Source organism: Pseudophryne corroboree, chromosome 2 (assembly GCF_028390025.1).
Source record: "Pseudophryne corroboree isolate aPseCor3 chromosome 2, aPseCor3.hap2, whole genome shotgun sequence".
Classification (NCBI taxonomy): Eukaryota; Metazoa; Chordata; class Amphibia; order Anura; family Myobatrachidae; genus Pseudophryne; species Pseudophryne corroboree.
Window position 1 is genome coordinate 519,480,355 of NC_086445.1, and position 24,762 is coordinate 519,505,116.

At 42.7% G+C, this 24,762-nt stretch overlaps 1 protein-coding gene across 1 annotated transcript in view; it reads right to left on the bottom strand.

Moving 5' to 3' along the window:
* Positions 1–11,200, bottom strand: part of RUNX3 (RUNX family transcription factor 3) — a 268,594-nt gene extending 257,394 nt beyond the window's left edge. Inside the window, exon 1 of the mRNA XM_063954158.1 lies at positions 10,969–11,200. Coding sequence (XP_063810228.1) covers positions 10,969–11,026 — 58 coding nt within the window. The 5' untranslated portion in view covers positions 11,027–11,200. The remainder of the gene's footprint in view (positions 1–10,968) is intronic.
* Positions 11,201–24,762: the final 13,562 nt, after the last annotated feature.

Here is a 24,762-nt window from a genome sequence, read left to right on the forward strand (position 1 = left end):
ATTGTGTTACTGGCCAACGTGGGCGAGAAGTGAGTGGAGTACTCGGTAAACTTCACCGCCAGCCTGCCCCGGACATCTTGGTTTTTGTAAGGGTTCGCTGAAGAAAAGCAACACCTGCAAGTTATGGGGGCCAGTTGTTCAGGTAGGGGGCGATCAACCTCGATTCGGGTTGATTTAGTAAACCGACCAATCGGGTCGGCAAGGTATGTAATGTGTGAAAAATACGGTTCACACACAGAGGTTTTATGTGAAGAATGGGAAAGAATGACTGTACATGACGGGGAGAAATTCCCAAGAATAGGTAGCTTTAGCCCAGAAGTGTTACTAAATCTAAGGAGAAGGATAGGTCTTATTAAACCAGCAAAGAGACGGATCAAACATTATGATTGTTTAAAATTATGGCAACAGGAAAGTGAAATGCAAAGAGAGTTAACTGACATATCTGACTCTCATCTTGGGAGGAGAGATGTGGCAATGGAGAGAATTATGGTTGCGGAGAAAGGCACAATGTTGAACAATAAAAACGCACTTAGCAACTGTAGTATAGATGATAAGAATAAGTGTAATAAACATAACAATGATAATTGTAATGCTGTTAAATGTACAACTATTAACCCGTGCAAGTTGCACCTCATGTCAAACTTCCCTCAGGAATACGAGCAAGAAAGTGAACCCAACACGATGTCGGCACCTCTTCCAGCAGCCATCACACAAGACATCCAGGTGGACGCGACCAAATCGGTAAAGGCAATAATCAAACCCCCTAACGGAGGGTTAGGTGAGGTCGTGTCCACAGGTACGTACAATGTTTTATATCACGCACAAACAAATGTACCCCATATTGTAAGACCAAAACAAGGTGATGTAATTGAGTTTAGTCCTGTCAGGGTGATCACAGTCCCCAATGGGAAGACTGACGATCAGGGAACCATTCCCGTCCAGGACAGTGCAATGCGCTGTCCCTGGTCCCGGACCGAATTGAGATCAATTATGTCCGAATTTCCTGATCCAAGGAAAAATCTAGTCGCATGTCAAAAGTTCATTAAAGAACTAGGAAACTCAACAGAACCCACCAACAAAGATTGGCGGACAGTGCTGAGGGCATGTTTGCCCTCCAGTGTTGACCCTGCGAAATTTATTACTGATTGCCAATTAGACACAGAAGTACCTCAAACGGAGGAACACAATCAGGAATGTATTAAGCAGATAAACCAACAGTTGGAAGTATATTTCCCTGCCGTTGTCAAGTGGAATGAAATCTTCTCCATAAGACAAAACGAAAGGGAAAGTATTTCCAATTATTTCAATCGAGCACTGCAAGTAATGGCTAGGAACACTGGGATCACAGACATCAAAACATGCGCACAGCATAGAGAAATAGCGGTTAAGGTATTAATGAATGGTTTAAAGGAGGTATTGAGAACAAGGGTACAGACCACCAACCCAAACTGGAGAAATATCTCAGTGGCCGCATTAAGAGAGGCCGCTATTGATATTGATCGAAATATCACCAGATACAGAGAGTCACAAAGTGATAAATTAATGGCCGCAAGTATACAGGCCCTAACCACAAGACCACTCCAGCATAAGCCCCAAACCCCTGCGAGAAATTTAAATGTGGAAATCTGTTACAATTGCCAGAAGGAAGGTCATTTTGCAAGAGATTGTAGATCAGGAGATAGACAAAAGTCACATCAGCCCCCTAGACAACGACATAATCATGGTATCCAAGGAATCAGGGAAGCACAGGGAAAACGGTTGATGGCGATGAGCATCCGAGCGTTTGAGGAGGCATCAAATCAACCAAGACCTCAGGTCATTGACACTTGGAGGAAACCCAGGGTTTGTTACCTTTGTAAAAGAGAAGGGCATTATCCCAGCAACTGCAACAGCCCACATAAAGTCAGACCCCCTAGACATGAAAATGAGCAAAAGTTAGGACACACCAAGTTATAATCAGGGATCAGATAGGAAAATTTTGGCCCACACTCATGATATGTAGTCAGGAAAGGTGATCATTAGGACTGATGGTAAGCCTGAGGTTATAGTTAATAAATTGGGAGGTCAATCCCTGAAGACACAGGAATGACCGGGTGAAACGTTGCAAATGTATCTGTGGAATGTTTCTTTTTCTCTCCCCATCTCTGACAATTATTGGTAGGACTCAAACATTGCATGTCTGCTTGGTCTTTGCAGAAGTCTACCAAACCCCAGCATGACCTATCCGCATCAATGTATCCTGGCCAGATACAGAGGGAGGAGTATGGAGGTGCTGGGGGGAGGGACTGCGCAAGGAAACCATTGGACATGTAGATATGACAGCCTGATGATCTGACAATGTTTTAAAAATGTTTATGTTTGAAAAATGTTTTTTTTTTTTTCTGTTGTTTATTGATGTGTTATGTTATATATATATATGTATATACATATGTGAACGGTTCTCTCTCTCTTGTTGTTTTTTTTTCCTCTCCCTCTTCTCACTCATGTTTTCATGTTTTAAAGATGGTATGTCACACCTCAGTTAGACAAATGGTAATGCAAGATTTTTTGCTCCTTACAGAAAGATCGCTGGTTGGGAAGGAATATTGCATCACCAGAATGTTCGTTTGGAAGACTGAGAGACAGCACCTTTGAGATGACAGCAGAACAAGAAGAACAACAAGACTAGAGAACTTATTATCGTAACAAGTTTCTCTCCCCCTCAAACTGTTTTCCTGTACCCCCATTACAAATTTCTTCTTTTCTCCTCCTGTAAGATGGACTTGCCCAAAGAGACTGTGATATGGATTTTCCTGTTGACCATGATGTTGACCAGAGCAGTCTGTTCCGGCGAGAGTACCAGTGAGGTCGAGAAAGGATCCAGAAAGATCCCGATGACTGAGACAGAGGTGTAAATTTCCAATAGCAACACAACCACCAAGCAAAAGGCGAGTACCGGAAACGATCTAGCTGTCATGTTATTTGTAAACATTGTGAAGGATTGTTAGCTGAAGAAAACTGTATCTGTAGGCTTTGTGACAATGTAGGTGAGGATGGGTGCATTACCGGCATCCCTTGAGTGACTATCACTCCTTAGTGGGTAGTGTGTTAAATCAAACAGATTGTTGGGTATGCTCTCAAGTACCTCAAGGTCATAGCAAATCAGGGCTAGTACCATTTCCTTTAACGGTAGGGGAGGTACTCGAGCTAAAGGGTGGGAGACCGGTGGACAGGAGGTTTAATATCTCTAGTCCTCCTAGTTTGAAGCTCCACCAATATCATGTGGATAGACCCCTAGTATGTTTTAACATTTCCAATCCCCGAAAGCCGGGAAATTGGGAAGTGTCATGGAGTAACCAAACCATGACCTTTTCATATAGAGCAGATAGAATGCCGACAGATACAGAGCTTATACGCCACATAGCCAGTAGAGGAAAATCTTTCCGATATAGGTATACCCTAGGAAATAGGATTACGAGAGTTGGAGAGGTATCACCAGGATACTGTGCACATATCGTACAAGCTGATACGTGTACTAGACAGATGGGAGAATTAGGGTTAGGAGATTTCACATGGAAGATGTGTAATATGGTTATGTCCTACTCCGTCCCATATGTTCTCCCCGATGATGCATATTTCATATGCGGGAGGAAGGCGTATAAATGGCTTGCCCCAAACTCTGAAGGATTGTGTTATATTGGAAAAGTATTGCCTGAAGTAATGACTGTATCACATGCCAAAATGAAAGATATACACCGTGTTGCCCAAGCTCCTTATACTCACACCCATTACGAGCACGTAGTTAAACGGCACCTGATAGAAAGAACAGAGCATCCGGCCTCTGACATGATCCATGAATCCACCGGGATTCAGTTTCTAATCACGTTAGACATCACTCGCACCGCCAGAGGAGTGTTGAATTATAAATACATATCTGCGCTCGCAAATTTGTTAGACAATATCACAGAAATGTATGATGACACGTTTAGGTATACTGGAAGAGAACTTCAAGCTTATAAAATAGAACTGGTTCAGCATAGAATGATTCTCAATTATCTCACGGCAGTGACAGGTGGATATTGTGTCACACTGGCAACGCAGTACGGCGTGAAATGTTGCACATATATTACAAATAGTACCGAGGACCCGGTCGAGGTCATAGACCAAATGATGGACGATATTCTCCAATTGAAGTGGGAATTTCGCAGGAGACACAATCTCACCCTTGCTGCTGTGAGTAATGAGCTGACTGGTTGGGTGTCATGGTTGAACCCGCGAAATTGGTTCTCTGGTTTAGGAGAATGGGCTCAAGGAGTCATAATGGATGTTGGGAAGTTTCTCCTATGTATCTTAGGTGTTATCATAACGATTGGCTTAATATTTAGATGCGGTCAGGCTTTAATGAAGTGCAAACGAAGTACCAGGGTGATGAGTTTAAGGAGTGAGGAAATTGTAATTCCAATGGATTTGATTTATGACCCAAATGTAGAAACAATGATGTGATGAAAATGCGATTTCTACGGTCCGTTTCTTTCACCTGTTTTTCCGTTTTCTCCAAGGTAAAAAGACCCACTTGGACGAGGAATTTGATGATCCTGTATACAGACAACTGATGGATTAAAGAAGAAGTTTTGACAACCTTATACACAGATATTTGATGAACTTTGCCATAGACCCCCAGTTTCCCTAGAAATTTTAAAATTACGCTAGCCCAACACTTTTGTAAGTCTATGGACATTGGCAAAGCTTTTTGCCCACACGCCTTTTGGCAAAAGCACAAAGAAGACTGCATTCAACAGACACCGAACAAGACTTCAACCGACAAATGTTCATTTACCTGACATAGAATACCACTGCATTTACCGTAATTATGTCTTTTCTTCATCTCTACAACCTTCAGGTAATTACACACATAGTCGATAGGGAATACAGGCACAGATATCAGCAATCACATATTCCCCCATTCATGTATCATCAACTAAAATGTGCTCCCCATTTTGTTACAACCACAGCCGAAAAGAGCTCGGTAAAGTTTGACAGCCCATCCACAGACCCGTACCATGGGATAAGAAGGAATTCAAATGTATACTTCGCAATGCCTCGAAGCTTGATTTAAAACACGTACGGCACGATGATACATGACCCCCAAACACGGATTCATACACACATGCTTCTGCTATCTCACTAGGTCATACCCTTTTCCTACCTTCTCCTCTCCTCCCCTACCCAACCATGTAAATGTATTAACCCCTGACATATATTTTTCTCTTTTTGAAATGTTTTAGGAAGTGGCAGTTATTGTTGACTGCCAAAGGGTGGACTGTCAAAGTCAGAAAAATATCACGATGCACACTGCCATATTTGCACCTCATATGTGTCCCTGCTGCGCATGCGTGCGCTCTCCCGTGCGTGCGCATACTCGCTGTTGCGGGCACCCGCAGGCGCACGGTATGCGCATTTACGGTAGAGATTGTATGCGTCTAGCGGGGGACTCTTTCTTTACATATTTCCACTATATAATGTATTTTGTAGATCATGGTCCCTTTGATAGATTCTGAAAGTTTGGTTAATGTAGCATGTTCGTGGACAGAGAAATCCCTCTTTGTTAGATACGAAGGGTCAGACAGGAGTAATACAGTGGTGTTTAGTATCCATCGGAAGAGTATTTAATTAGCAATATTCCGGTGTTGGTTTGAAGCGGATTAATCGCTCGTGCGAATAGTTATGGACATAAGAAGTTTATGTCCAATTACTATTATTTGCACTTACTTATCCATGCGGCGGGAAACCTAGTTTCCCACCCACCTGAGCAGTTGGAAATCGTCACAGCCCACCTGTATGAATCAACCTATGACCTTTTGTTATGGTGCGAGGAGGAATTCCTGTGTCCAATGAACAATGAGATTGTAGGGACCATTGAATTGTATTGTGTGTGGGGCATAAATAGACAAGCCGATCACATCCAGCTCACTCTTCAACGGTTCTCATTGCTGAAAATCGGGAGCTGGATGTCCAGAGGCGCATGCGATCGTTCCCCTTTGTGCGTAAGTTTTCTCCGCAATCATATTGTCTTTCTTGTTATTATGGGCCATATCTCTCTCTCTCTCTCTTCTCCTTTTTCTTTCATTTTCCCTTAAAACGTAATTGTATTGTATTGTATTTACTGTGTAGTTATCTGGTTAGTTAGTCTATGTTATATTGTAGTGTATGACTTGTAATTGTATTATTCTTTTTCAAGTATAACATTCATATTAGGCGTTAGACCCTAAGCACGGTATTTGTGTATTTCTTATAGTGTTAAGTATTCTCAGAGCGTCGGTGACGCTCGAACAGCTTTTAAGTTAATAAGGTTACACGGTGTTGCATCTACACTCAATCTCTGCACCAAGGTTTACTGCATAATACACTGTTTTATGGTATAGTTACAAAGGTTTAACATTGTGAGCGTCTGCGCCGCTGGTGATCTCGTGGTCTCGAGCGTTCGCATCGCTATAGCAAATCATTACGTTAGTCGGCAGCCAACAGTGTGCCTGCCTGTGATCTCTTGGCCGTGAGCGAACGTGACGCTTGAGCGTCTCGACCTCGGCTAAGCGATTGCTACGCAACGTGCGTACCCTTACGGTACTCCATACGTCAATAGCGTACAGTGTTCTTAGGCCTCTTAAAGAGTTTTAAATAAGATAAATATTTAGCTTTATCACCTCACATATTGCAAGTCCTGTTAGAAGATCATCTGAGGAATTTTTCTAGTCTAAACCGATGCGCCACAATTGTATTCGCTCTAGAAATATTAGTTTTCTTAAAAAGTATATGTGAGTGGGCAGAGCTAATGTGGTTGGGTTTCCCCTATACAATCACTTGAAAATTAGTTCAGTCTCCTTTGCGCAAATGCTTAATTTAATATTAATAGTCATCGAGCCATAACTGACATGCCAGCTACTGTTCAAACAATAAAAATACATGATTACAAATTAAAAGGTAATTAAATGAAAATAGAAATAATTATAATATACATATTATTTTTAATAATATTATATATATATATATATATATATAATCGGCAATCCGCACTCACATCCTGACCAATCCATCAGTGGGGTGCTCCACTAAGGTACCAATATGTATACCACAGCAATAGAATTTCTGACCATGTAAGGTCAGGAGAGGGCACTCACCAAACTCAGAAGATAAAAATTAGTTTATTATTACATAAATGTTCATCTTACAAATCAATATGGTTAACGTTTTGGCCCACAGACAGGTCCGAGTGACAACCTCACATCATGAAGACAAAAATAAGAATATAGAAATACTGTAGCTCCTGTCCCAGCAACTAAGAAATGTTGAGAAAATGTTTATGTTTTTTTTTCCTTATATTTTTCCTTATAATTGCAATTTAGATGTATTGGAATATGTTACATAAAGACTACACAAGCTGCGCTTGGTGCAGTAAGAAAAAAGTTGTTTTTTATTGAATCGATGCATCATACAAATATATGGTGCATCTATAATAGGGCAAAAATGTTAAAAACATTTATGATTTTTTTGTCTGTTTTTTTTTTACAATTATAATTTTGGTTTTTACTATTTTACTGAGTGGTACTGAAAGCCCTTGCTGAAACTGCTGGGTTACTCATTCGCAAATCCCCGAGTATTGGCTTCGCAAAGTGACATGTTAACTTTAAATGCACTAGGACAGTATTGCTGAGGCAGCTGAGATTTTATTGATAAATTGTAATATTTTATTGCTGCAGAATTTAAAAGCAGCAATTTTTAAAAAAGCAGTACTTAATGTGCAGTTTTTTTCTGAAAGAAATGACACAGAGAAATGACCGTTTGTAAAAGTGCCATTTCAAGGGTAGACAATGGTTATACAAATAAATGTGTCCTCACTGCAAAAACAGTTATGCGTATTTGGATGCATTCCTTGATTGCACAGTAATGTCAGTTCAGAAACACTTCTCAAATCTTTTTCATCTATGTGCAATAAATACAATACACATGAATGTGTGCACATAAACCAATGTAAAATGGAGGTTAAAATATTTAGGGATTTAACCTCTGAAACTCATAAAATGTTATAACAGGACATCTTCACAAAAGAAAAATGTATTTCCTATTATTTTTTATGTTTGAAGACAAACCAGGTATGCTGTTATTTTATCACAAATTAACACTTCACAGAGAAATCTATTAAGTTGTCACTGCTACACATGATATTATCTAAGATAAAGTGTATTAGGTTTTTTATGTATTCAGTTTTTTTTTTTTGGAGGGTGGGGTTCTAGAACACTATGATGTTAGGATACAGACTACTTTACAGCCTCTCCTATTAAGTTAAGATTCTGTTGAAAAAAAGCCTAATTGTGGGCCCCTGTTTTAGTGGACCAATGGAAATGATCTCTTCATTAAAACAACCCTAAGAATTCATTAGAAAATAAAAGTATGGCAGGCTAGTGGCACAAATGGCATGCTGAGTCCTATACATAGACCTGGATGTGCTCCCAAATGCCTTTTTCTCATAAATCTGTCGTAATATTTTTTTTTACATTTAGAATTAGATCAGATTAGATTAGAACAGCTTCCTCATAAAAGATCTTATCACTTAACAAGCATACACACTGAGTAATATAAATGTGATATACTTATAGTAACATCACGCTCATAAAACAGATCACTTAGTGGTGATTACTCAATGTTTCCCCACTTCCACCACATATTACAGCTCTTTGTAAATAATGAGTTGGCAATCAAATTGATCAAACTTTGACTGCATCTTTCCCCATCCATTGTATACTACGCAAGTAACAACTGTGCAACCGAAAATGATTGTAATCTAAGTTTGCAAATAAACTACTGTATGGTTACATTAGCCATACTATCAGTTCACTGTCTAAGCAACAAATACCTCATTAAAGTATAAATTGCTAGTTCTCAAGATGGAATAGAGTCTACAGTGAATTGATAGTATGGCTAATGTTCAAAATACAAAGCTCAAAATATAAACTATCATTGTATAAAGAAACAAGTGCATATTAACAACAGAGAAGTTAGTTGACTCAGTATACTGTACCTAATAAATCTGAATCTAAACTACTCTTAAACTTGCCAGTTTATTAGTAATGCATAATAACTGGGGTAAATAACTGGGGTAAAATGAAATCTCATAACAAATTCAAATCACAAATGCTAAAAATGCCATCGAAGACTACTCTCATTCCAAGAAAAACTCAATAGCAGTCCCACACATAAATTAATGTTTTGATTTCACATTTTCTTTATACATTAAAGCTAAATAGCAAAAATGACCATTATGAAGAGTGATATAAGTAACAGCAGAAGTCTAAGTAATGGATACAAATATCTTTGAGAAGAAAAATGTAGTTGATGACATAGTCTAAAACTTGCTATGCACCTAAAGATTTATTGCCCAATCTGGCTGGTTGGAACAAAAATCTGGTAATTTATGGGAGCAACTGACAATTGACCAATTTCTCCCAAACACTGAAAAACAGACAAAAATAGTTAATCAGAAAAATTGGTTAAATCCATTTGATATAACCAGTTTGTCTGAATAACCGTTTTTGTTCGTTTTCCGGCATTTAAGAGCAACTGGTCAATTGTAATTTTCTCCAATACATTACCAGATTTTCGTCCAGCAGGCCAGATTGGACAATAAATCTTTAGGTGTATGGCCAGTTTTATATCTAGTCATTTTATTGCTTTCTATTGAGTAGAAAAAATTGTGACTCTATAAAATCAGTGAAGTCATCTACTTAAATTATTACAATAGTCAAACTTTTTAAAGAGAAAAAGGTGGCATTCTGATTGAATGGTTAAATATCTTCAATAGTTATGTTATGTCAAAGCTAAAGCATTCAAACAGCTAAATATTATACACCGGGGAAAACAACATATACACCAGCATTCATGTCATTTTTAGTTAGTGTAAGTAGCATATTCAGAATGATTCATTAATGAAGTTCCAGAGCTATGTTTTGAAACTCAGTTGAGCTATGAATTTTCATAAAATTGATTATTTAGAGACAAAAAGCAAGTGTACACAGTTTAAAATATTTTTTATACTGGCAAGATTTTAAACATTAGTCTGCAAACAGAATGCTCCTATCTAACAATTTGCAATTTGTATTATGCCTTATGTTTATCGACACAGACGAATGCAAGTACTGTATGAGGCAGATAATCTGTCAGTTATTTTTATTGTTTTTTTCTTACAGGACAACTGTTTGGGGGATGTTTCTGGTTTATTGGTAAATGTGTGAAATTTGTGTGAAATGTGTAGTGAAAGTAATCTGTTCATGTCTGCGTTGAAACACTTTGTCCATGTATACCTACAGTCAATGTAAATATGTTTTCTTCTACAGTTAACTTAAGTATCGACTAATTAGTAATTACGAACCGGAACACGACTACAGGGATATACACGCATTTCATCATTTTACAATCACACATGTGTTCTCTATTAGTGTAGTATCCGCTGGGGAGAAACATAGTATCCTCGTGTTATACTGAAGATATTATCTTACAATGTTTGTTAAAAGTGTAACATTCACCATCATCATCATCATCATCATTATCACCATCATCATCACCACCTCCACAATAACTGATATCACCTGTGTAATCAGCATTCTCTCTAAACATATTAAAGACATTACTCCTATTGATAAGCTTATGAAACAGTGTTATAAGACTCAAGAATTTATAAATATAAATTACTTTGGTAAACAGTATAAAATAAAGCAGAGCTTTTAAGACACGGTAAAAAAGGAACATAAACCATTGCTTAACTTCTCCCGGACTTTTACTCCAACCACTTCCTAAACCTCAACCTGGCACAAATCTACAGAACAGCTTCAGTTCCTACTGTAACATGCCTAGATACACAATGAATGCATCCGTTAGTAATCCTGCCGGCTACTATGTCACCACTAAAGAGACTTCAGGCGTTAATGAAACACAACTCACCACGGAAAAAGCCATTGGTAAATGCAGCAAACGGTTCAAAGGGGTTACTGGAGTCCATGCTGGTAGCCTATTGAAGGCGAATGTTTATTCCTCGTGGCTCAGGCAGATCTGGCAGAGAGGAGAGGAAAATAAATATATTCACTACAATAAAGGAGACAGTTTCCCAAAGACACTGAGTGTCTCTGAGTTTGCATGGCCACAGGAATGTGCAACCACTAATTTGTAGCATCATTTCCCCCCCCCCCCCAAAGAATAACACATAAGAGAGACAAGGACGTTAAAGCTTAAAGAAGGCAGGAGTGAAATGCTGTAGAATGAAGAGTAGCTGAAACACTACCTTTTTTTCACAAACAAATAGGTTGGTTTGATAACCCTAGATGTGGTGCTGAAGGTCACAGTTTTTAAAATGACAACGATGCAATGAACTGTGGTTGTGTGGTTGTGTGTGGAAGGCCTCAAAGAGTTTTAACTCGACTGGAGAAAGAAAAAAAAGATAAAATAGTCATTTTCTGAGCAGAAGGGGGATGATCACCTGATCTTTGATGTCAACAACCCTTACAGTGTCTGTGGCTTTTTCTGAGACTGTTTGATTGGAGCTAAACTGACTCACTGTTTGCAGGGGAAGAATTCAATGCTATAACAGGTAATGCTGCTTTCTAAATGAGACAACAAACTGGGTAAAAGTCTTGGATGTTGAATGCGACATTTCATTAACACCTATATGTGTTTTTAGAATTTGCAGAATATTAAATGGTACCTTTTATATATTTAGGTCTCACTTTATCTGTTACTGCTGCTATAAAAGTTATTTCAATTTACATGTCTTAAAAATTATATTAAAGTTTTCAATGTGGGAGAAGTCCTGCAGTGCAGCATTTCCAGATTACCTCCAAAATGTTCTACTCTCGAAGATGGAGGTAGCACAGAACAAATGTAAAAAAAAAAATTCATATTTTTTTGTGCAAAAAAACACTATGTAAAATAAGTGTTTAGAGTTAATGACAGGTTTTCTCTAAAGATAATCAAGGTATACAGCTACCAAAGACAGGACACAGCATCATCATCTTTCTTTCTTTTTCATCATTCTATGTCCAAAGTATTTTGCTTTTCCAGAATACTGTCACAATTGTGGAATTCTCTAGATTTTGCTTTCTGTGTAGCTTAAGTGGTACACGTGTGTTCAGGCCCATTCAAATGCACTGACATACTTATACATGTTGTGGTATCTATAAGGCATGTTGTGGTATCTATAAGGCATCGGGATCTCAACTGTCAGAATACTGAAAATGACATTCCGACAGCCTGAATCCCGAGGTATCCTAACAGTAAGTAGGGGGTAGGAGTAGGCACAGAGCCGGCCCTAACCAATATGATGCCCTAGGCAAGATTTTGGATGGTGTGTCGCTAGCAATGCCACTAGTTTCGCCTCTGACCCCGCATCCCATTCTGACAGGCGGGATCCCAACTGCCGAGATTTCATACCCAACCCACCCATAATAATATGTGTTCAGTACTCATATACTTGCTTTACCTTTTATGTCTTGCAGGTTCCTGAATCTGTCTAAATTTATATTGTGTTGTTTTCTACTTGACTTTGACAGTGATAATACTGTCTGGTCAGGCTTTCATTTTTTTTTCTATACTACATGACCACTAGCAATCTTGGTTGTACAATTTCTGTTTGCAGAAGCAAGATGAACAAGCCTTGGTTCAACCAAATGTTTTATTATTGATGTGTAAAGTTGGGCTCTTTATAAAGATATATAGAGACACTTTGGAAACATTAACTGTTTTGTGTGATTTTTAAAGAACTGGTATTAAATAGTGCAGTTGCTAAAAATACATTAGTTAGTATGTTACTGCATATAACATTTACAGATCACATAGATTACAGCACATGGTAATTATGGCAAAATAGCATGAAAGGTCAGTGGCCATAACCACGGGACTAAGTGAAAACAAGAAAAGATCAGGATTCTAAGTGCATGTGTGAAGTCAAAGGTCACAAGTTCAGTAGCACCAGAAGACCAGTGGCTCAGCAATGGGCCAGATTTAAATGGACAGGAAATAATGACTGGTTGAAGCTGATGAGACCTAGGTTTTCCCCGTTCACGGACTACATATGATCAGATGGAAGAGTGACAGCAGTATGAGAACAACACAGATTTTAATTACAGCCACCTCAGAGGTTTCGCTAACCATTAGTGACTGCATTGTCTGGGAGGAGACCAGCTGTGCTGAGGACTAGGCTGGATCTGGTACGTTTGATGCCAGTATGGGACCAGCTGTGGTGGAGACTGGGCTGGAAATGGTTATGCCGGAGACCAGGATGGAACCGGTTAATGCTGGGTTAGATACAGTGTTAGGACACTGTGGTGCAAAGTTTAGAGTCACACTCTGCAGGAAAAGAGAGAGTATGTACTGGCAAACAGCCAGACCCCCAGGAAATCCTTTTATAGGGGCTGCTGGTTGTGGATATGGCGAACGCATCATGTGTTCAGGAGAGCATGTGCCATTGGTGCAGTGATCACCTGACACCTTTGAACATAGCGGCACCCTGAGACCAGAGCCAGTGGGAACTACATCATGGAAGACGCCAGTGCAACCTGCAGTTTTACAATGCAAGCACCGATTGCTGACAGCACTGGGAAGACAGATGGCAGCCATAAAGCCACAGACCCATAGAGATGCCCGCAATCACTGTGTAAGGACCTGGACGGGTAAGACACAGGCTCTGGGTCTGAGTTAGTCACGCTGAGCTATGACAATAAATTGGATAAGCAGTTATTGGAGCAATTTTAAAACAAAAATTGCCCTGATTATCTCTGTTGCTTGGAGAGTTATCTGTCATTCCAAAATACTCCCTGAAGGTCAACTTTACATAGGAAAAAAATCCATTTTAAACTTTCAAAGCTTATGGTTTACTGTATGTCAGTGCTTACAAAACTTTTTTGAATCACGGCAGCCTAGAGAAACATAAACATTTTTACGGCACCACTAGGCCAAAAAATCTGAAAATAATAATAAAATAATAATAATAATAAAAAAATAATACTGGCGCTCTTCACACTGTCATTAGGGGCTACGCCCTGTTAACCCCTGCACGCCTTTGAACATACGCAGGCTGGTAGATAACAGATCCAGAAATGCAGGGCAGTATAGAGGGCATACAGAAATGGGGTCCGGTTGAGAAAAGATAGAGAGGCGTAGCGGGGGAGAAAGGGAATGTACAGAAACACTGTGCGATTTGTAAAGGATACGGAAAGGAAGGGTGGTAGGGAGAGGATAAAGAGAGGGAAGGTGTTAGACAGAAAATACTGCTGCAAGAGGCTACGATCCGTTAACCCCTGCACGGGCTTCAGCTGTGCTATAATTGTTATTATATGGAGTATTACCTGCAAAAAAGTTTATGCTAGTGGGTAAATATTGCAAGGGGGAAGGGTGTGCGATTGTCAAGGGGGCGTAGCCCTTTGTGAGGGCGTGAAGAGTGGCCACAGGGCGCAATGAATAACATAGTGTAGTATATACTGCTAGTGTATGCAGCGCAGCTTATACACACAGTGGCCACAGGTATCAGAGCCGCGTATACACACAATGGACACAGGTAGCAGCGCAGCTTATACACACAGTGGCCACTGGTAACGGAGCCACACATCCACACAGTGGCCAGCGGTAGCAGGGAAGCTTATACACACACACAATACCCACAGGTAGCAGAGACGCTTATACACACAATACCCACAGGTAGCAGAGACGCTTATACACACAATACCCACAGGTAGCAGAGCCACTTATACACACAGTGCCCACAGGTATTGTAGCAGAGCCGCTTATACACACAGTTCCCACAGGTAGTAGAGACGCTTATACACACAGTGCCCACAGGTAGCAAAGCAGTTTATACACACAATGACCACAGGTAGCAGTGGTGCTTATACACACAGTGCCCACAGGTAGCAGAGCCGCTTATACACACAGAGCCCACAGGTAGCAGAGACGCTTATACACAACGTGCCAACAGGAAGCAAAGCAGTTTACACACACAATGACCACAGGTAGCAGTGGCACTTATACACACAATGTCCACCGGTAGCAGTGCCACTTCTACACACAATTCCCATTGGTAAAAGAGGCGCTTATACACACAGTGGCCACAGGTAGCAGAGCCGCTAATACACACAATGGGCACAGGTAGCAGGGCCACTTATACACAAAATGGCCACAGGTAGCAGTGTCGCTTACACACACAATGGCCACAGGTAGCAGTGTCACTTATACACACAATGGCCACAGGTAGCAGTGTCGCTTATACACACAATGGCCACTGGTAGCAGAGCCGCTTATATACACAGTGGCCACAGGTAGCAGAGTTGGTTGTAGACACAATGGCCACAGGTAGCAGAGTTGGTTGTAGACACAATGGCCACAGGTAGTAGCTGCGTTTATACGTACAGTGCCCACAGGTAACAGTGTCGCTTAGACACATAATGGCAACAGTATTACTTTTTTTTATTAATCCAATGTCCATTGGTAGCAACTATACTCACAGAAGTTCAGTGTGTGTGTGTGTGTGGGGGGGGGGGTTGGAAAGGGGGTGGGTTCAGTGAGGTGGAGGTGCCTATCTGTGGCGCTGATCATCCCGATTCAGGGAATCACTTGTAGCGGCTGCGGATGGTGTCCGAGGTGCTACGTGTGGTGGAGGGGTGGGTGCAGGAGGGGGTCCAGAGGTGTTGTGGGTGGTGGAGGGGTGGGTGCAGTGGCACGGATGGCGGAAAGGGTGCAGAGGTGCTGTGGGTGGAGGAGGGGTAGGTGTGGAGGGGGCGCGGATGGGGGAGGGGGTCTAGAGGTGCTGCGGGTGGGGGCGGTGCGGGTGCGGAAGGGGAGTGTAGATGCTGTTGGTGGAGAAGGGGTGTGTGCGGGGGGCTGTGGATGAAGGAGGGGGTGCCGTGAGAGGGGGAGGGGCGTGTGCTGTGGGTGGGGGAGGGGCAAGAGAGTTGCAGGTAGGGGAGGTACGGGGGGTACTGGTGTTGTGGGTGCAATGGGTGGGGGAGGGGGCGGGAGTGCCGTGGTTGGGAGAGGGGAGTGTGCCGTGGGTGGGGGGAGGGGCGGGAGTGCCGCAGGTGGGCTGCAGATGTGGGTGCTATGGGTGGGGGAGGGCCAGGAGTGCCGTTGGTGGGGGTGGGGCGGGAGTGCAACGAGTGGGGGAGGGGTGGGCGGTGCTGCAGTTGTGGGTGCTATGGGTGGGGGAGGGTCGGGGGTGCCGCGGGAGGGGGAGGGGTGGGGGGTGCTTCAGATGTGGGTGCTATGGGTGGGGGAGGGGGCAGGATTGCCACGGGTGGGGGAGGTGCGGGAGTGCCGTGGGTGTGGGAGGGGTGGGGGGTGCTGCAGATGTGAGTGCTATGGGTGGGGGAGGGGGCGGAAGTGCCGCGGGTGGGGGAGGGACGGGGGGTGCTGCAGGTGTGCGTGCGGGGAGGAGCGGGGCGTGTTTTCCCCCGGGTGGGGCAGGCAGAGGTCGTCCACGGCATTCTCCTCCGGACTGTGCGGCTGCTGAGCAGTCACCGGCTGCAGTGTCACCAAGGTGCAGGGGGTGAACGGGGAAGAGGGAAAGAGGGGACTGGGCGGAGATGGGGAGGGGACTGAGTGGGGATGGGCGGACCGAGGGAGGAGACTGTTCCTGGCCTACATCCAGCCACCCAGATCTGTGACTGACTCCGCCCAGCATTAGAAATGCAGGCACAGAGTCACAAGGCTATTATATAGGAAGCCTGCAAACCGAATGCCAAGGTACACCACCTTCTTGCACGTCCTACACTATCACAGAGTCTTAAGACCTGGCAACTGTTTCACACATAATATACTGTAAATGCAAATATGCCTTCTTGGCTTAATGTGCACCTACCAAACACCTTATGGCTTTTAAAGGTATACTAGTCACCTGACACTGGATGATAAATTACTAAGGAACAGCTGACACAGGTTTAGGACAATTGAGTTTACATAGGGGTGCATGAAAAAGCTTATGGCCACAGTTAATAAGAGTTAACCAAAGATTAACCCTGCAATATACAAACAGATATAAAACTGCAGCACTCACCACCCCAGCAGCGGGGTACTTGACTGCACTTACCACTCATAGGGTGGGGTGCATGTAGCCCATGACCACATACTTAAAAACAAACAGAAAATTCAGCACTCACCATAGCAAGTTCACTTATCCTCACCACATCAATAAATAAATGATGGGAGTTTAGTTAGTGAATTGGCCAATGCAGAGAAGCCTGCAAACCGTTCGCCAAGGTACAACACCTTCTTGCAGGTCCCACACTATCACAGAGTCTTGAAACCTGGCAACTGTTTCACACATAATATAACTGCAATGATGCCTACTTCGTTTAATGTGCACCTGCCAAACACCTTATGGCTTTTAAAGGTACACTAGTCACCTGACACTGGCTGATAAATTACTAAGGAATCGCTGACACAGGTTAAGGATAATTGAGTCTACATAGAGGTGCATGAAAAAGTGTCAGGTGACTAGTGGGAGCAACAATTTAACATTATTCAGTGTATAAAGGGTAAGCATACAGCAGGACTTATTTGTAATACATCCAAACAGAGGGGATGCGGGTACATTGATAGCAGTCGGGATCCCGGCAGTCAGGATACCGACGCCAGAATCCTGCCCACTGACAATGCCGACAGCCGGAATCACGTCTAATGGGCTATTCCCACTTGTGGGTGTCCATGATACCCATAGAGTGGGAATAGAACCTGTGGCAAGCACAGCGAGCCACCGGGCCTGCAAGGGGCTTCCTTGGGCTCGCCCACCTGCCAGCATTCTGACCATGAAATAACAAACACTACTACTACTATTGCTACTACTACTACTGCTGCCACTACTACTATTGCTGCTGCTGCTACTACTACTTCTACTGCTGCTGCTCCTACTACTATTACTGCTGCTACTACTACTGATAATACTACTGCTTCTACTACTGATAATACTACTGCTACTACTATTGCTGCTACTACTACTGCTGCTACTACTGCTAATACTACTGCTACTACTACTACTACTACTACTAATAACAATAATAATACTTTTAATACTACTGCTTCTACTACTATTGCTGCTGCTGCTACTACTACTACTGCTACTCATGCTGCTGCTGCTACTACTACTGCTGCTACTACTGATACTACTACTACTGCTGCTACTACTTCTGCTGCTACTACTTCTGCTAATACTACTACTGCTGCTACTACTACTACTGCTAATACTACTACTACTGCTGCTGCTGCTACTACTATTACTACTACAACTGCTACTAATAATAATACTGCTAATACTACTGCTACTACTTCTACTATTGCTGCAGCTGCTACTACTACTATTACTACTACTACTACTACTGGTACTACTACTACTACTGCTGCTACTACTACTACTACTACTACTACTACTACTACTATTGCTGCTACTACTACTACTTGTCACGAACCGATCTCTCACCTCTGCGGGTTCTGGGGTTCATCCGTTGCCGGTGCGGTTGCTCGCGGTGCTGTGCGGCCGTGTGGGGACGTGGCGTGATCAGTGGCACAGGATCTGGGAGCTGGGAGTGCGGGGACCAAATGGCCAAAGGCACCGCTGTGTGTCTGCAGTATAGGAGGCGGCCATGTTGGAGACCAAATAAGCAATACAGAGCACTTGTGAAAACACCTGTGGGTAAGTGTAAGCCAATCCCGTGCTTGTGCTGCCTTTAAGTAGGCTGGGATTATGCTACTCTGGGCCAGTGCTTTGTTGTATCTACTCTATGCCCTAGCTCTGTGCTCTCTCCGTGCATTCCTGTGTGATTCCCGTGGTCCAGATATCGCCTCCGCTCCCAGAGGTCCGTCTGCAGCCTTCACTGCTAAAGATCCTCCAGCTCCCTGTTGTGCTGTCAGTCAATCACTCTCCCAGTGGCAAACAAGTGGATTCCCAGAGCCTTGCAAGAGGTTACCCTGTCTGCCTGCTTCAACCACACAGACTTTGGAGGATTCTACTAACATCAGCTGTTCGTTTGCTCTGCTCTAAACTTAACCCATTCATCACCATTGTCGTCTGCTGCAGTTTCACAGTGATCTTCAGAACTCGCAAGTAACCCATTTCAGTACTGTATTTTCTGTGTTGCTACAATCAAGGACAATTCTTCACAGCCTTTCAGTTAAATCTCTAAACTTCATTACAAATCTCCACAGTTACTTATTTATGTCTGCATTATCCAGTTAACACACTTTACAGTTCAGCATCAAATCTTGTTTCTTTTGGACAATTCATCATTCATTCACAAGCCTGCTTAAAACTCAGTTCTATGAACATTTCCTCAATGTATCTTTAAGATTGTTCCTGCTTATCATTTCTACCACTTTATGCAATACGTCAGTTTATATATGGTGATTAATAATTTGTCATTTAACTCCTTACTGGAATTGTTGCTTACAATAAATATATGAAACGGAACTTTCTTCGTCCTCCCTGCTTTCATCATACCCCAGCACCTACACCTTTGGTTGGTCCAGGGTTAACGGATTCACAAAAACACCCGTCCCTAACAGTAAGCACTGACCACATGGATCCGTCAGGTGACCAATTCGCAGGAGGCGGTGCTACGACAGACATCCTTTCCCGTCTGGAAAATCAGGAGTCTATATAGACACAAATAGTTCAGTTTATGCAAACTATGGCAGATCGTTTGGAGGTTCTTCATACAGCTATAAAGACGTCTCAAGTCCAAGTCCCAACTCAGGTTGTTTCGGCTGCCACAACGGTTTCTCCTGTGACGCTGCCTATGTCCCGTTTGCAGTTACCCTCTCCGAGTAAGTTTGATGGGACTCCAAAGCTTTGCAGAGGATTTCTGAACCAATGCGAGATCCAGTTCGAACTGTTGTCCGCTAGTTTCCCATCAGCCCGTTCTAAGGTCGCATATATTATTGCCCTCCTGTCCGGTCAGGCTTTGGAGTGGGCGTCGCCACTATGGGAGAGGGGAGATCCTATTCTCTCTAATTACAAAGAGTTTGTATCATCCTTCCGGAAAATCTTCGATGAACCAGGCAGAACCACCTCAGCATCTTTGGAGATTCTCCGTCTACGTCAAGGTTTACGTCCTGTCAGTCAATATATTATTCAGTTTCGCACGTTGTCTTCAGAGTTAAACTGGAATGAGGAGGCCCTTATCGCGGCGTTTTGGAATGGACTTTCAGAGAGAATCAAGGATGATTTAACCATTCGGGATGTGCCAACTAAGCTGGATGAATTGATTTCTATCTGTAATAAACTTGACCTACGCTACAGAGAGCGATGTTTAGACAAATCCAAGGCAGAGCGATCTAGTCCGCGCTATCATCCTAGACCTCGACAAGATTTTTCTTCTCAGTCTCCTGTAACGACAGAAGAACCTATGCAGATCGGGCGCTCTCGCCTCACAGAGGAGGAACGAATTCGTCGTCGACAGGGTAACCTCTGCATGTACTGCTGGTCCTCCGAACATTTAGTTAAGTCTTGCAAACTCCGGCCGGGAAACTCTCGCTCCTAGCTTATTCAAGAGAGGTTAAGCTAGGAGTTACTTTGGAATCACGTTCTGGGAAAGAGCCGACTTTGCCTATTCATTTAGAAGTTCCAAGTTCTACAGTTAAAGTTTCAGCTCTTCTAGATTCCGGTGCAGCCGAGAACTTCATCACCTCAGCCTTTGTCATACGATCTAAAGTTCAAACTATGCCTCTGGGAGCGGCAGTTGCTGTTACAGCAGTGGATGGAAGTCGAATTCCAGATGGTATAATTACTCATCGAACCGTATGTCTCAAGATGAAAGTAGGTGTGCTCCATTCCGAATATATTTCCTTCTTCGTGATTCCCAAAGCCTCTCATGATGTGATACTTGGATTACCTTGGCTACAGAAACATAATCCACAATTTAATTGGCAAACCATGGAAGTTTTTTCGTGGGGTAAATCCTGTATCAAGGACTGTTTAGCTTCAATTATACCTCTCCGGTCAGTTAGTCTTCCCGACTTACCCTCAGTCTATCAATCCTTTGTGGATGTTTTCAGTAAACAAGCAGCAGACTCCTTACCCCCTCATCGCGAATGGGACTGCCCAATAGTTTTGGTACTGGGCAAAACACCTCCTAGGGGGCTAATTTATCCGCTATCCATCCCAGAGACTCAAGCTATGTCTGATTATATACAAGAGAATTTAACCAAAGGATTTATCAGACCATCTTCTTCACTTGCAGGAGCCGGATTCTTCTTCGTTAAGAAGAAAGATGGTGGGTTACGACCATGCATAGATTACCGTGGACTTAATGAGATCACTGTGAAAAACAAGTACCCATTACCATTAATTCCAGAATTATTTGACCGGGTAAAGGGAGCTACTGTGTTTACAAAATTAGATCTTCGATGGGCCTACAACTTAATCCGCATCCGTGCAGGGGACGAATGGAAGACTGCCTTTAATACCCGGGATGGGCATTACGAATACATTGTAATGCCTTTTGGTCTTTGTAATGCGCCTGCAGTTTTCCAAAGCTATGTGAATGAACTTTTTTGTGATCTTCTCTACAAGTGTCTAGTAGTGTACTTGAATGATATCTTAATATTCTCCAAGGATCTGAAGTCTCACCGTCACCAAGTTAAAGAGGTACTGACACGTCTGAGGAAAAATCCACTATATTATAAGTTGGAGAAGTGTACTTTTGAAGTATCCTCCATACCGTTCCTTGGTTACATAATTTCCGGATCAGAGCTATGTATGGATCCTGTAAAGGTACAAGCTATCCGAGACTGGTCCACTCCTACAACTCTCAAGGGGATTCAGCGATTCCTTGGCTTTGCTAATTTCTATAGGAGATTCATTAAGAATTACTCTACGTTGGCCGCTCCCATCACAGCCTTGACTCGCAAGTGAGCAAATCCTTTGAACTGGTCCTCTGAAGCAATCAAAGCCTTCTCTGATTTAAAACAAGCCTTTGTGTCAGCCCCCATTCTTCGACAGCCAGATTTGAACCATCCCTTTCTACTGGAGGTGGACGCATCTACGGAAGCAGTAGGAGCTGTGTTGTCACAAGTCTTTGAAGATAAAAAAGTTCATCCCTGCCGATATTTCTCCCGTAAGTTCCTACCGGCTGAACGTAATTATGCAATTGGGGAGCAGGAATTACTTGCCATCAAGTTGGCATTTGAGGAGTGGAGATACCTTCTAGAGGGAGCACAACATCGCATTACAGTATATACCGATCATAAGAATCTTCTATATCTGCAGTCAGCTCAGTGTTTGAATCCACGACAAGCTCGATGGGCGCTTTTCTTCACACAATTTAATTTCAAGCTCACCTATCGTCCAGGGTCTCAGAACAAAAAGGCAGATGCCCTTTCTCGGTCCTTCACTTCTTCTGAATTAAATGATGCTACCACGAATCAAGCCATTGTGGGTCCTACGTACTTTTTAATGACTCGAACCTCTCCGGTTCCTCCGCCTGGCAAAACCTTTGTCGCCACAAATCTTCAAAAACGACTGCTTACTTGGGCTCACTCTTCATCCTTCATGGGTCATCCTGGGGTTCTAAAGACTCTCAAATTAATTCAACAGTCTTACTGGTGGCCACGTCTTAAAGTCGATGTTCAAGAGTTTATAGCAGCATGTCCTAAATGTGCCCAACATAAGAGTCCAAGGGGTTCTCTGCCAGGTTTGTTACATCCATTATCTATACCCAAACAACCGTGGACTCATATCTCAATGAATTTCGTGACCGATTTACCTCCATCAAAAGGGCGGAATACCATTTGGGTGATAGTAGATCGATTTTCGAAAATGGCGCATTTCATTCCATTAACTGGATTACCATCAGCCCCTTCACTAGCCAGATTGTTCATTTCTGAGATCATCAAGTTGCATGGCCTTCCTCGAGAGATCATCTCTGATCGGGGAACACAGTTTGTAGCCAAGTTTTGGAGGTCGCTTTGTTCATCTTTAAACATTAAGTTGAATTTTTCTTCGGCATATCATCCTAAGACAGATGGACAAACTGAGAGAGAAAATCAAGATCTGGAAACCTTTCTCCGGCTATCCATATAGTCCTCACAGGATGATTGGGTTGACTACCTTCCATTGGCAGAATTCGCTCATAATAATCTCTTTAATTCGTCTTCAGAAGCTACGCTATTTTATACTAACTTTGGTTTTCATCCTCGTGTGCCAGAGTTCCATCCGTTGCCAGCCCTAGAGGTTCCAGCAGCAGATCAAGAGCTTCAACGTTTATCTAGAATCTGGAGTTGTGTGCGCAAGTCGTTGGTCAAATCTTCTGCTCGTTATAAATCTTTTGCAGATAGAAAACATAAGGCTGTACCAAACTACAAGGTAGGAGACCAAGGTTGGATTTCTACTCGCAATCTTAAGTTCAAAGTTCCTTCTAAGAAATTTGCTCCCAAGTTTATTGGCCCATTTCCCATTGTAAAGGTACTCAATCCTGTGTCATACAAAGTCAAGTTGCCACCGTCTTTGAAAATTCCTAACGTCTTTCATACATCGTTATTGAAACCTTTGATTCTCAATAAGTTTCGTACTACCCTGTCCAAACCTCCTAAAGTTCACTCTTTGCAGGATGAGGAATTTGAGGTTAAGGAGATTGTGGACTTACGTCGCCGATATGGATGTTTGCAGTTTTTGGTCGATTGGAAGGGTTATGGTCCAGAGGAGAGGTCCTGGGTTTTTGCCGAAGATGTTCATGCTCCAAGACTGGTACAGAAATTCTATTCCAAGAATCCTGATAAAGCTCAAAGGTGTCCGGAGACCACCCTTAAAGGAGGGGGTACTGTCACGAACCGATCTCTCACCTCTGCGGGTTCTGGGGTTCATCCGTTGCCGGTGCGGTTGCTCGCGGTGCTGTGCAGCCGTGTGGGGATGCGGCGTGATCAGTGGCACAGGTGATGCAGGATCTGGGAGCTGGGAGTGCGGGGACCAAATGGCCAAAGGCACCGCTGTGTGTCTGCAGTATAGGAGGCGGCCATGTTGGAGACCAAATAAGCAATGCAGAGCACTTGTGAAAACACCTGTGGGTAAGTGTAAGGAAATCCTGTGCTTGTGCTGCCTTTAAGTAGGCTGGGATTATGCTACTCTGGGCCAGTGCTTTGTTGTATCTACTCTATGCCCTAGCTCTATGCTCTCTCCGTGCATTCCTGTGTGATTCCCGTGGTCCAGATATCGCCTCCGCTCCCAGAGGTCCGTCTGCAGCCTTCACTGCTAAAGATCCTCCAGCTCCCTGTTGTGCTGTCAGTCAATCACTCTCCCAGTGGCAAACAAGTGGATTCCCAGAGCCTTGCAAGAGGTTACCCTGTCTGCCTGCTTCAACCACACAGACTTTGGAGGATTCTACTAACATCAGCTGTTCGTTTGCTCTGCTCTAAACTTAACCCATTCATCACCATTGTCGTCTGCTGCAGTTTCACAGTGATCTTCAGAACTCGCAAGTAACCCATTTCAGTACTGTATTTTCTGTGTTGCTACAATCAAGGACAATTCTTCACAGCATTTCAGTTAAATCTCTAAACTTCATTACAAATCTCTACAGTTACTTAATTATGTCTGCATTATCCAGTTAACACACGTTACAGTTCAGCATCAAATCTTGTTTCTTTTGGACAATTCATCATTCATTCACAAGCCTGCTTAAAACTCAGTTCTATGAACATTTCCTCAATGTATCTTTAAGATTGTTCCTGCTTATCATTTCTACCACTTTATGCAATACGTCAGTTTAT